The sequence below is a fragment of the Dendrobium catenatum genome, unplaced genomic scaffold (assembly GCF_001605985.2).
Source record: "Dendrobium catenatum unplaced genomic scaffold, ASM160598v2 fragScaff_scaffold_721, whole genome shotgun sequence".
NCBI lineage: Eukaryota > Viridiplantae > Streptophyta > Magnoliopsida > Asparagales > Orchidaceae > Dendrobium > Dendrobium catenatum.
Window position 1 is genome coordinate 89,986 of NW_021319183.1, and position 10,425 is coordinate 100,410.

Consider the following 10,425-nt stretch of genomic DNA (forward strand, 5'->3'; position numbering starts at 1 on the left):
TCCCTCTCACCGTAGTGCTTCACACGGACGAGATCTGCAATCTTCCTAAGGGAAGAACTCGGAAGCCTCTGCAAGAGGGGTACTTGTCCGAGAAACTCGATCACTGAATCGAAAAAAAATGGACTTGAGAAATGAAGAACAAACGATCAGATAATTATCAAGATAGACTGATGAAGCTGAACCTGATTCGCGATCCATCACACGATCCATGTCGGCGAAACAAACGATAGCGGGGGAGCGAGAGTGTGCGTGTGTGAATCTGTGATAAACCCAAACACGTGAACTGAGCGAACGAAGCACACTGGGATGTGGAAAGTTTTGTTCTGTACACAAGCGTCTAATTTGTTCTCAGATTTTATTTTATTATTATTATTATTATTATTATTTTAGACATTCAAATCTATTAAGTCAAATTCATATTTTTTTTATTTTACTTTCAACTCCCTTTGTAGGCTTATCAACAAGAAGAATATCAAGAGAAAAAAGAATACCCCAGAGGAAATCCTCTTGTAAATGTCTAGTAAGAACATTTATGACTATAGGCAAAAGGATATGGGTGTAAAGCTGATCCTTGATGTAATACATCTGAAATAGGAAAATATTTGGTTAAGCCACCTTATCTTTCAGCACAAGTAATAGCTCATGCATACATATCTTTAATGACTTGAATATAAGCATTATTAACCCCACTTTCTCTAGAACTCTCCAGAGCACTTCTATTGAAACTTTATCATAAACTTTCTCTAATCAATATATGTCATATGTAGATCCTCCTTGTTCTTTCTCTATTTCTCCATCAAACCTCTTAATAAATGCATAGCTTCCATATTAGACCTACTTGGCATGAATACAAATTGATTTTAAGACATTTTAGTATCACGTTGCAACATATGCTAAATAACTATCTCTCATAGTTTTAAAGTATGACACATTAACTTAATTCCTCTATAATTTACACACTCTTTTTCATCACCTTTATTCTTAAAATTAAGAATCAATATTGAGGCCATAAAAATTTGATTCATGAGCATTATTCAAACCTCAATTAAATAAAAGTTGGCCTTATCCATAAGAATTTTCAATAAAGATTTGAATATTACTTGTATTATGTTCTTATAAGACATTGTTCAAAAAGTTTATAAATATTTGAATTACAAAATCACATAAGGTTTGTATAATGTCTGAACTTGATTTAAACTTGTTAAATGATAGAGTATAATATAGCAAAATGCAATCACAATAATTAAGCACAATAGATTTTAAGGCATGCACAATGGAGGATAAAATTGCAATAAAAAATATTGGATTATATGAAATAAGTTACCATATTTGTAGTAAAGTGGTGGGTACAATCACAACAATTATTAATCAACAGGAAAAAATGTTTATAAAATTGAACATATTCACAATATATATAACAACTTTAAGAGAACTAATGTTTAAATTCATAATATTTGTGATAATATATGCATCAACCATAATAAAGTTCTGTAAATTAATGAGTAAATTTATCCATGCTACCTTATATATTTATTGTAAGCTAAGCTATAATTCAATATTTTTCTTTAAAAATAAGTATTAAAAGTATTGTAGTACATATACTCCACAATTGTTATTGTAAATAAGATGTAGAGAAATCATTATATTGTATTTGCAAGAACTACCTTAGTTAATTATTTCTAAATTTTGAATTGGATTATCTTACTATAGCATTTGAGAAATCATCTATGTTTGTTATCCTCCCCATCCAAGGAGATGGCCGCCGTCGGTGGTGGCGGAGGTGGCCAATGATCATGGCAGTGGCAGTGCATTCGGAGTGTATTTAGAAATCATCCAAATTAGAGGAATTTCAAATACACTCCAAAATCATTGTTTGGAATTTTCCAAATACACTCCTTTTACACCAAAATTTTACTTTACTTCAAACCAAACACCAAAATTCCAAAAAACCCTGCATTTGGATTACTTTAAACGAGATATAAGTGTTTGTCTAGTATCAAATAGCAATAATTGGTCAACTAACCTAAGGTAGCATTTATAAACTAGAATCATCCTTCCTTATAAGGCCTATATTATGGTGAAAGTGAGATCATGGGCATACGATACCATAACCTTTATGGGAAGAAGATATCATAGACAGTTTAATGTAGCATTTGAGTTTATTGGAAAGCATATGAGTTATGCATAGTCACATAATTTCAATTATTTTTTCTCATCTTCAATCATAAATATGAGTGTCACATCAGCTTATCTGAATAGGGGTGTCAAAAATTGACCCAACCCAAAAAATTTGGGTTCGAGTTGACCTATTTAAAAGACGAGTCATTTTCATGTCTAAAAAACTAATACATTTAATAAATTAGTCGGTATGGGTTATCTTACCAACCAAAACTTAACCCAATTTTTAACTGGATCTAAATGATTTATAGAATTTGTCGAAGAAGCACGCAACAAACAGGAGGTGAGAATTGAATTTTGTTTCATTTTTTTTTTATTCATGGTTCATCACTCTATTTGCAATTCGTCATTTCCCTTATAATAAGAAAGTTTTGAATGGTTCACTAGTTTGGACTAGAGGCTCGACACGCGAAAGCGAAAGTCTTAACGAGACTAACTTATGAGATTTAGCCTAAGAAGAAGCATACAAAATGGAAGGAGAATCATGAAAAGTGAATCTATCCAATTAGCTGATCAGGCGGTCAGCCAGTTAAGGGGTCCACCGATTAGCCAATCAGGTGGTTAGAAAGCTGGATTTTATCAAAGAAATGAAGAAACATGCTAAAGCAGGACTATTGAGTTAGCAAAAAAATTTTAAGATGGGTTGGCAGGCCATGTCGGGTTGACCCGGATTTGAACTGGGTTGGGTTCGGGTCCAGGTCTGTGATCCATTTTGCTAAAACAGTAGGGTCAAATGATGGCAAATCAATTTTGGGTTAGACTCGAACCTGGCTCAAAAACTCATTTTAATAACCCTACACCTGAACATGACCTTTCTCCCAAGCTTCAAGGAAATGAAAATTGTTGTTCTCCTCTAAAAAGAGGTGATGTTGTCATAAAAAATCACCTTCAAACAACATGCAAATTATTGAATAATGACAGATAATAATTGAACCATCAAGATTGGCAAAAATGATCAACCTATTAGAAGAGTCTTCTTAATATCTTAAACCCATTAATTCATAATATTTAAGCCTTACTTTGAGACATTATATCCTTATTTGAACTTATTCAAACAATTAATTAAATCTTCTTTGACCCTTCTTTGAAGATTATTTGACATGATTTATGAAGAGATGAATGTAAGTTTAAAATAATTTGATTAAGATTATAATGAATTAAAGTTGGGTTTGAATATTGATAATTTGTGCGTAGAAGACAATATGATAACTCTTCAAATAGGCCAATCTCTTTCAAGAATTGTCTAATAACACTTAAATAACTTTTCGATCATGGTTTGAAGATTACTGAGATTTATTAAATTGTGATTTAATCATCATTCTGAGGGGAAATATTGCTGGAAGATGGCTATAACCTAATATACAGTATGTAGACTATTGTCTATTGACCAAGGTGTATAAGGTTTAGAGTTCAAAGCTTATTTTCAATCTTAAAGATAAACTAAAATTATCACTATCCTCAAATCTGATAATGGAGAGATATCACCATCATAATTTTTTGTCGCAATCCAACCCAATATGACTCACAAATAGACATTTCATATCATGTAGAATAGTAATAGACCAAGCCCAATATATAAGTTTTTGAGACTGTTCATAATTTTATAATTTAAATAGACCATAGAGCTACTAATAAACTGCCAAACAATAGAAAATAACTCATCGATAATTTTTTTTTCATTCATCATCAAAATGCATCTTTAAAAAATCTATATAGTACACTGCATGCCTATAAACTAGAATAAAGCAAATAAATAAATAGCCATGATTATACCCAAAATTAAAAAAATACATCTACAAACACAGATATAGCATGTCCTAAATTCTCAGGTACTGAATTGCTATTTTGCATTTCCCAGATCTAAAATAGGGTGCATAATAGTAGTGAGCCAATAAAGCTCAGGTTGTCACAACCACCAATCAAAATTTCTAATAATTTATTCATCAAGATTTTAAATGAAGTTAAGAGCAGTTGATCATAAAGTATTATACTAAGTAGAATATGACTTGGAGATAAGTAAAATAAAAATGTTTGCTCATTAAAAATAAATGACCAAGTACTTTATGTATATAGTAGAAAGTAATAGACCTTTTTTAGGCCCTTAAACCTCCCATCATAAATAGATATCATAATTCAGGCTCTTATGACTGCCATGTGCTAGCATATTAGAAAATAAGCCCTTGAGACACCAAAATGCTTAATACATCAGATTTTTAAAAATTAGTCCACTAAGACTCCCAGTGCTTTTAACACAACCAAACTGTATGTCACGCCCCAAGATCTAACTTGGAAAGAATGTCAATCTATTTCTCAAACAATTTACAGAGTTATCTAAAACCTTCAATTAAACAGTCTATCAAACTTCTATAAAATTTAAAACATCAATATACAAGTCGATTCATATCTCAAAAGTCATGTACAATACTCAGGAATCACACTACAATCACTAGTACTGAAATCTATCCTGAGTACAAAAGAATCAAAATCATCAAAAGATAAAAACCTGAAGATCTGGATCAATTCCTATCTTCTGCTCCCTTGCCCTGACCTGAAAATATCAACCACATATAATGAGCTTTACAAAGCCCAGCAGGTCACCTAATACCTATAACTGAAGTCAAAGCACGACTATACTATCAATATGCATGCCAGTCAATCAAATCATATCAGTCAATGGTCAATGAATCTATGCAATACGGAAATCCATAGTCAATAAAACTAGTCAATGCAGCAGCAGGCGAATCGATAAATCAACTCAATAAATCCATGTCAATCTCGAAGAAATTCATACACAATAGGAAATCAATCAATCCGTCAAATCAATCGCTATCAAATCAAATCAATGCGGTCTAATCAATAATATCTATTCAATGAAATCAAACGAGGAAGACAGTACGATAAATCTCAATCTATTCTAACAGTGAATCCATGCAGCAGTCAATACGGTGCAGAAACAGTAACAACAGTGAATCTATATGCAAGATCAATAAATCCATAAGCATTAGTAACAATGAATTTATAAGCATAAATAAATGAATCTATAGGCAACAGTGTCAATGATTCTATACTATTCATGTCCATGCTATCAATGCAATATCTATATCCATCTATTTCTATATCAATGCTCAATGTCGATGCACAACAATCAATCAGTGAAATCAATGAAATTAGTAAATCCAATCAAAGTCAATAAAGCAGAAATCTATAAAAACAACGAATCCATAAAGCAATACAGTAACATGCAATTCAATACTATATACTGGACAAGTATAATCAACTGGTCATGTTGCTGTTGTAGAATCCATATTGCTGTTGTAGATCCGTACATTGGTTCTATCAATAAGAGTCGTCACTCTTTTCGCCCGTCGGCATTTCTATAAACTCCTTATAACTCCCAATCGTTATATCAATGATCAATGGTTTAAAGGAAAGCCCGTCGGCCCACCATCCTGTACAGGTCAATTCAATCTCCAACCAACGTTCAACCAGGTTCCACTTGTGTTCCAGTATTCAATAGTCAATCAATAATCAATTCAATAATTAATATTAAAGCAATCATATCAATATTCACATTCATATCTATTCAATCTATCAATCTCAGACAAATCAGAAATCCTACGAAAATTCGGCAGAGTAACGGCAGTCTATCAAATTTACACAAAAATCCTGCAAAAAGCACAAATTTCCAAATTCACACAGAACGTTCACAACATCAATATAAGGCTATTGTTCTACTGAATCCATATCAAATAACATCCTGATATTTTTTTATTCAATTAAAATCGCGTAGAACCAATTCCGACCGGTAAAATCATCGTAGAAAATACTCAAATCGTGTACAATAATCATATCTATAACATACTAAAAGTTGTGCGGTGAAAGTCGTGTCAATACAAAATCAGGTCAAAAGTTCGGACGATCAGACCAAAATGGATCGTCCTGGACGGTTCCCAGAACTTATCTCAGGACGGTATTTTGAACAGTGCAGATCGGCCTGGCCAATCTCACTATCGTCTCGGACGATTCTGGGAGGAAAATCCAAGCCAGAGAGGAACAGTAAGGGAACGAGGTCTCACACTGTAACCATCTAAAATTTTGAAAATAATTGAAATAGAAAAAATATGAATTCCTATTTGAATTGCAAAGCAACGGAGAGAAAGTGAAATTTGGATTTTTGGTCTACATATCACTTTGTCACTTTTATAAAAATATTCAAATTGCGATAGGTAATTTTAATCCTATCGCTATTTTTAAAGATTTCAATTTTGACTATTTGATTCTCCTCAAAATTAATTTTACTATATTTTTCACAATTTTATTTAACTTTTACTATACTACTTTTTATATATTATCATACTGATTATTCTAGATATTTTGGCTGTAACATTTATGAATTTCACTCAGTAAAATTTAAATTGTTATATATTTGATTTGTTTAAAAATTGAGTATTTTATTTAAGTATACTATTAATATAAGCATTGAGAATGAAAATGAATACATGATTAGGTAAGAACTGGTAGATATTACTTTTATTATAATGTGTGTAAACGATAAGTAAAGATTGGTTGACCTGTTGGTTAAAGACTGATTAACCTATACATGAAGGTGGGTTGATGAGTTTTCCTTTAAATATTATGTTATCCAATACAATGATACAATGCTTTCAGAGTTATGATTGAAAGTTATAAGGAGTTATTACTGTGTCAATGGGCCAAGAGTAACGACTCTATTTACTTAATCAATGGTTTACTGATTACTAACTACTAAAAAAGACTGTGATAGCCAAAACTTTTTACTTGATTAATATGATTACTAAAATACATGTTATGGATTCAATATTAATGTATAAATTTTACTATTTATTATTTATTATTTTATTATTATTGCACGAATTTAGTGTTACTATTACGGGTTTATTAATACTGATATTGATAGCAATACTATTTCCATAACCATCATTTACTAATTTATTATAGTGCATCGATACTATCATCAATACTGATATTATTGCTGTTACTAGTATACTGTTACTATTGCTTCTACTATTATTGATTCACTATATTATTTACTAATTGATTAATGTAACTATGTGATGTACTGAGCATATGATTATGATACTGCACTGACTTTTTGAGGACTTAATTTGTGATACAACTAGGGTACAATTTGAATAATATACAAAGGAGTTACCAAATAAGGAGGCATAAATTTTTTATGATTTATTTCATGCTACCCAACAACCAATATAGAAGGGGTGCACCACTCACTTAGAGTCATCTATTACTGTGAAGTTGTTATGCATCAAGGTAGAATATAATGCCCCCAATGAATATTTTAATCAATTCGTTGGGCTGCTTATAGAAACCAACTCGACAGATAACACAATTTCTACATATGTATATCAATTAGTTTTCAAACTTGGTTTGACATATACAAAAATAGATTATCGTGTTAATAAATATATGTTATACTATATAAAATGATTTATTAGTGATTCAATAATGCCATTGTAATGCACAAAGATTTAAACCAAAGTTTGGGATGAAAACAAAGTTAAAGGAAGTTCCAATTAACATGATGTTTTACTTAATCATAATTCCTATATTATAATGGTTATATGCATCCATGAGATCTGATACATATATGAGATGACATAATGAGCACATATCACAAGAAAGAGTTATTAAACATTTGTTAGAAGCAGAGACCTATAAACACTTTGATCAACACATCATACCTCCACCACTAATTCAAGAAATATAAGATTAGATTTATGCGCATATGGTTTAATTTTACTCTATTTAGCCAGTCTGCTTCACCTTACGCATGTTGGCCTGTAATACTCACCCCTTATAATCTTTCTGTAGAGTTTTGTATGACTATTTCTTATATGTTTATGATGGTGATCATTCTTGGGCAATATAATCCAAAAATAAAGATTTATATATATTTGTAACTATTAATTAATGATTTAAATTTATTATGGAAAGAAGGAGTAAGTACATATGATATCTCCATGAAACAAAATTTCATAATGAGGGTAGCATTACTTTGGACATTAGTGACTTTACTGCGAATAGTGTGCTTTCAGGTTAGAACACTTCCAACAATTTAGCTTGTACATATTGTATGGAATTTTCAAAGTCATTCACTTTAAACATGAAGGGATGAACACTTGGTTATACTATTATTGCATATTCTTACCTACAAGTCATCCTTTTAGGCAAAATAATTCCAAAAGATAATGCAAATAGAATTCCCAAATTAATTCAAAATTATGGTATATATTTTGACTATTTATTTCTACTAATTTATCATAATTAGTTAACACAATAGTCAATAAACATGCTAGTAATATACCAACATTTGATCGACCAATTAGGTGCACACTAAAGACATTTATTTTTAGTATTAAGGACAGCTGGATCTTGCTTGGGGACCAATTAGATTAGTGAAATATTGGTCAATTTTTTTGGTTAATGATTACAAATTTCAAACCAAATATTAGTGTGAAGGTAGGAAGATAGATAATTCTGGTGTTTGTGTAAGAGGGAACCCCCATATAGGTGATAATTCTAAGTACTATGAGATATTACAAAAAATATTACATTTGGAATATCCAGGTGACAAAAATAATGTGTATATATTCAATTATGGCTAGTTTGATCCAGTGTAGAATACAGGTACAAGAGTATATTCGCTTTATGATATAATATAAGTAAGGTGGAGTAGTAAATATGCAAATATTTTACCCTTTTATCATTGCTAGTCAGGTAATCTAAGTCTATTTTGCTAATGATAGAGAAAAGTTATTAGGAATCTAATTGTTATGAAAATATTTCATCATATGGAAGTGAATTAACAAATGATGAGTAAATAGAAGGTAAATGTATTTAATGAATTTTCACTATCAATTATGAATCAACATATTATATAGATAATATGATTTATTTTTAATAGCATCGCAATAGTTACTTCAACTATTTTATTGATGCTCTATTTCAATTATTTTATTACTACTCTATTTTATATTAGATATTTGTTATAATTTATGTTACTAATATTTCTTTAATATTTTTTTGGAAATGGCTTTAGGTGATGAGCCTCACCATGAATTAATCAAGAATATTTTTTATTAGTGCAAGAAGGTGACTAGTGACATAACCAATAGGTTTGTATGTATTGAGGGGACCTCTTCTTCTCAGCCTTCCACTCAGAGTTAGCTTAGCCTGCCTTTACCTACTCCTCTAGCTAGTAGCTCGCAACTTTACACATAAGACCTATGCTTTCCTTCTCCATACGCCTGTTGAGTCTAGTAATTAGGTTGTTAAGCCTAAGTTAATGTCCCAAAGGCTACCAAGAGGGGGGTGAATTGGTAGTTTAAAAAATTTTAAACCCTCTTTTAAAATTATGTTGAACCGAAATAAAAATTGTTTCTTTTAAGTTTTGTAGAAAAAGTTTTTCAACCACAGAGTTTTTAAAACTAAGAATTAAAATGCGGAAACATAAAAACCAGTAAATAAAGAACACCAGATTTATAGTGGTTTGGTCTAAAACCAGACCTACATCCACTCCCCAGAAGCACCCTCTAAGTATTGCACTAATACCAAAAGTGACTCTCCTTTTGTACCCACAACAAGGCGGAGAAGCCTTTACAACACACTCTTTTCACCACTCCCCGGTGCGGCAGAGAACCGTCTGTCCTTTTACACAATCCCCAGTGTTGGCAGAGAACCGTCCGTCCTTTCACACTCTCCAAGTGTGGGCAAAGAACCCTTCAGCTATTCACACTCTCCAAGTGTAGGCAGCAAACCCTTCGGCTATTCACACTCTCCTAGTGTAGGCAGCGAACCCTTCGGCTATTCACACTCTCAAAGTGTAGGCAGCGAACCCTTCGGCTATTCACACTCCCCTAGTGTAGGAAGCAAACCCTTCATCTGTTCACACTCTCAAAGTGTCGGCACAGAACCGGACCTCCTTGACAGATCTTCTCACAAGAAATCTAGAAGGAAGAAAGAAAAGAGTGAAGTAATCCCAATTCACAAGTAGAGACTCTTACCTTTGAACTCCAAGTGAAGCCTTCTCGCTCCAGTGGTAAGAATCCTCCCTTGAATGCTCTCTCCAACTCTCTCCTTGGCTATTCTCTCAAGAGGCACGAAGATCAAATGACAAAAAGATTGGGTGGCAGTCTAATTTGGACTATTTATACAAAAGACAAGAAAAACCGCCCAAAAACTACAATTTTT

At 31.9% G+C, this 10,425-nt stretch overlaps 1 protein-coding gene across 2 annotated transcripts in view; it reads right to left on the reverse strand.

Moving 5' to 3' along the window:
• Positions 1 to 326, reverse strand: part of LOC110094120 (acyl-CoA thioesterase 2) — an 86,981-nt gene extending 86,655 nt beyond the window's left edge. For both annotated transcript variants that reach the window (XM_028696236.1, XM_028696237.1), the window contains exons 1-2: positions 183 to 326; positions 11 to 103 (exon numbers count right to left, since the gene is read on the reverse strand). In XM_028696236.1, coding sequence (XP_028552069.1) covers positions 11 to 103; positions 183 to 210 — 121 coding nt within the window. In that variant the 5' untranslated portion in view covers positions 211 to 326. The remainder of the gene's footprint in view (positions 1 to 10; positions 104 to 182) is intronic.
• Positions 327 to 10,425: the final 10,099 nt, after the last annotated feature.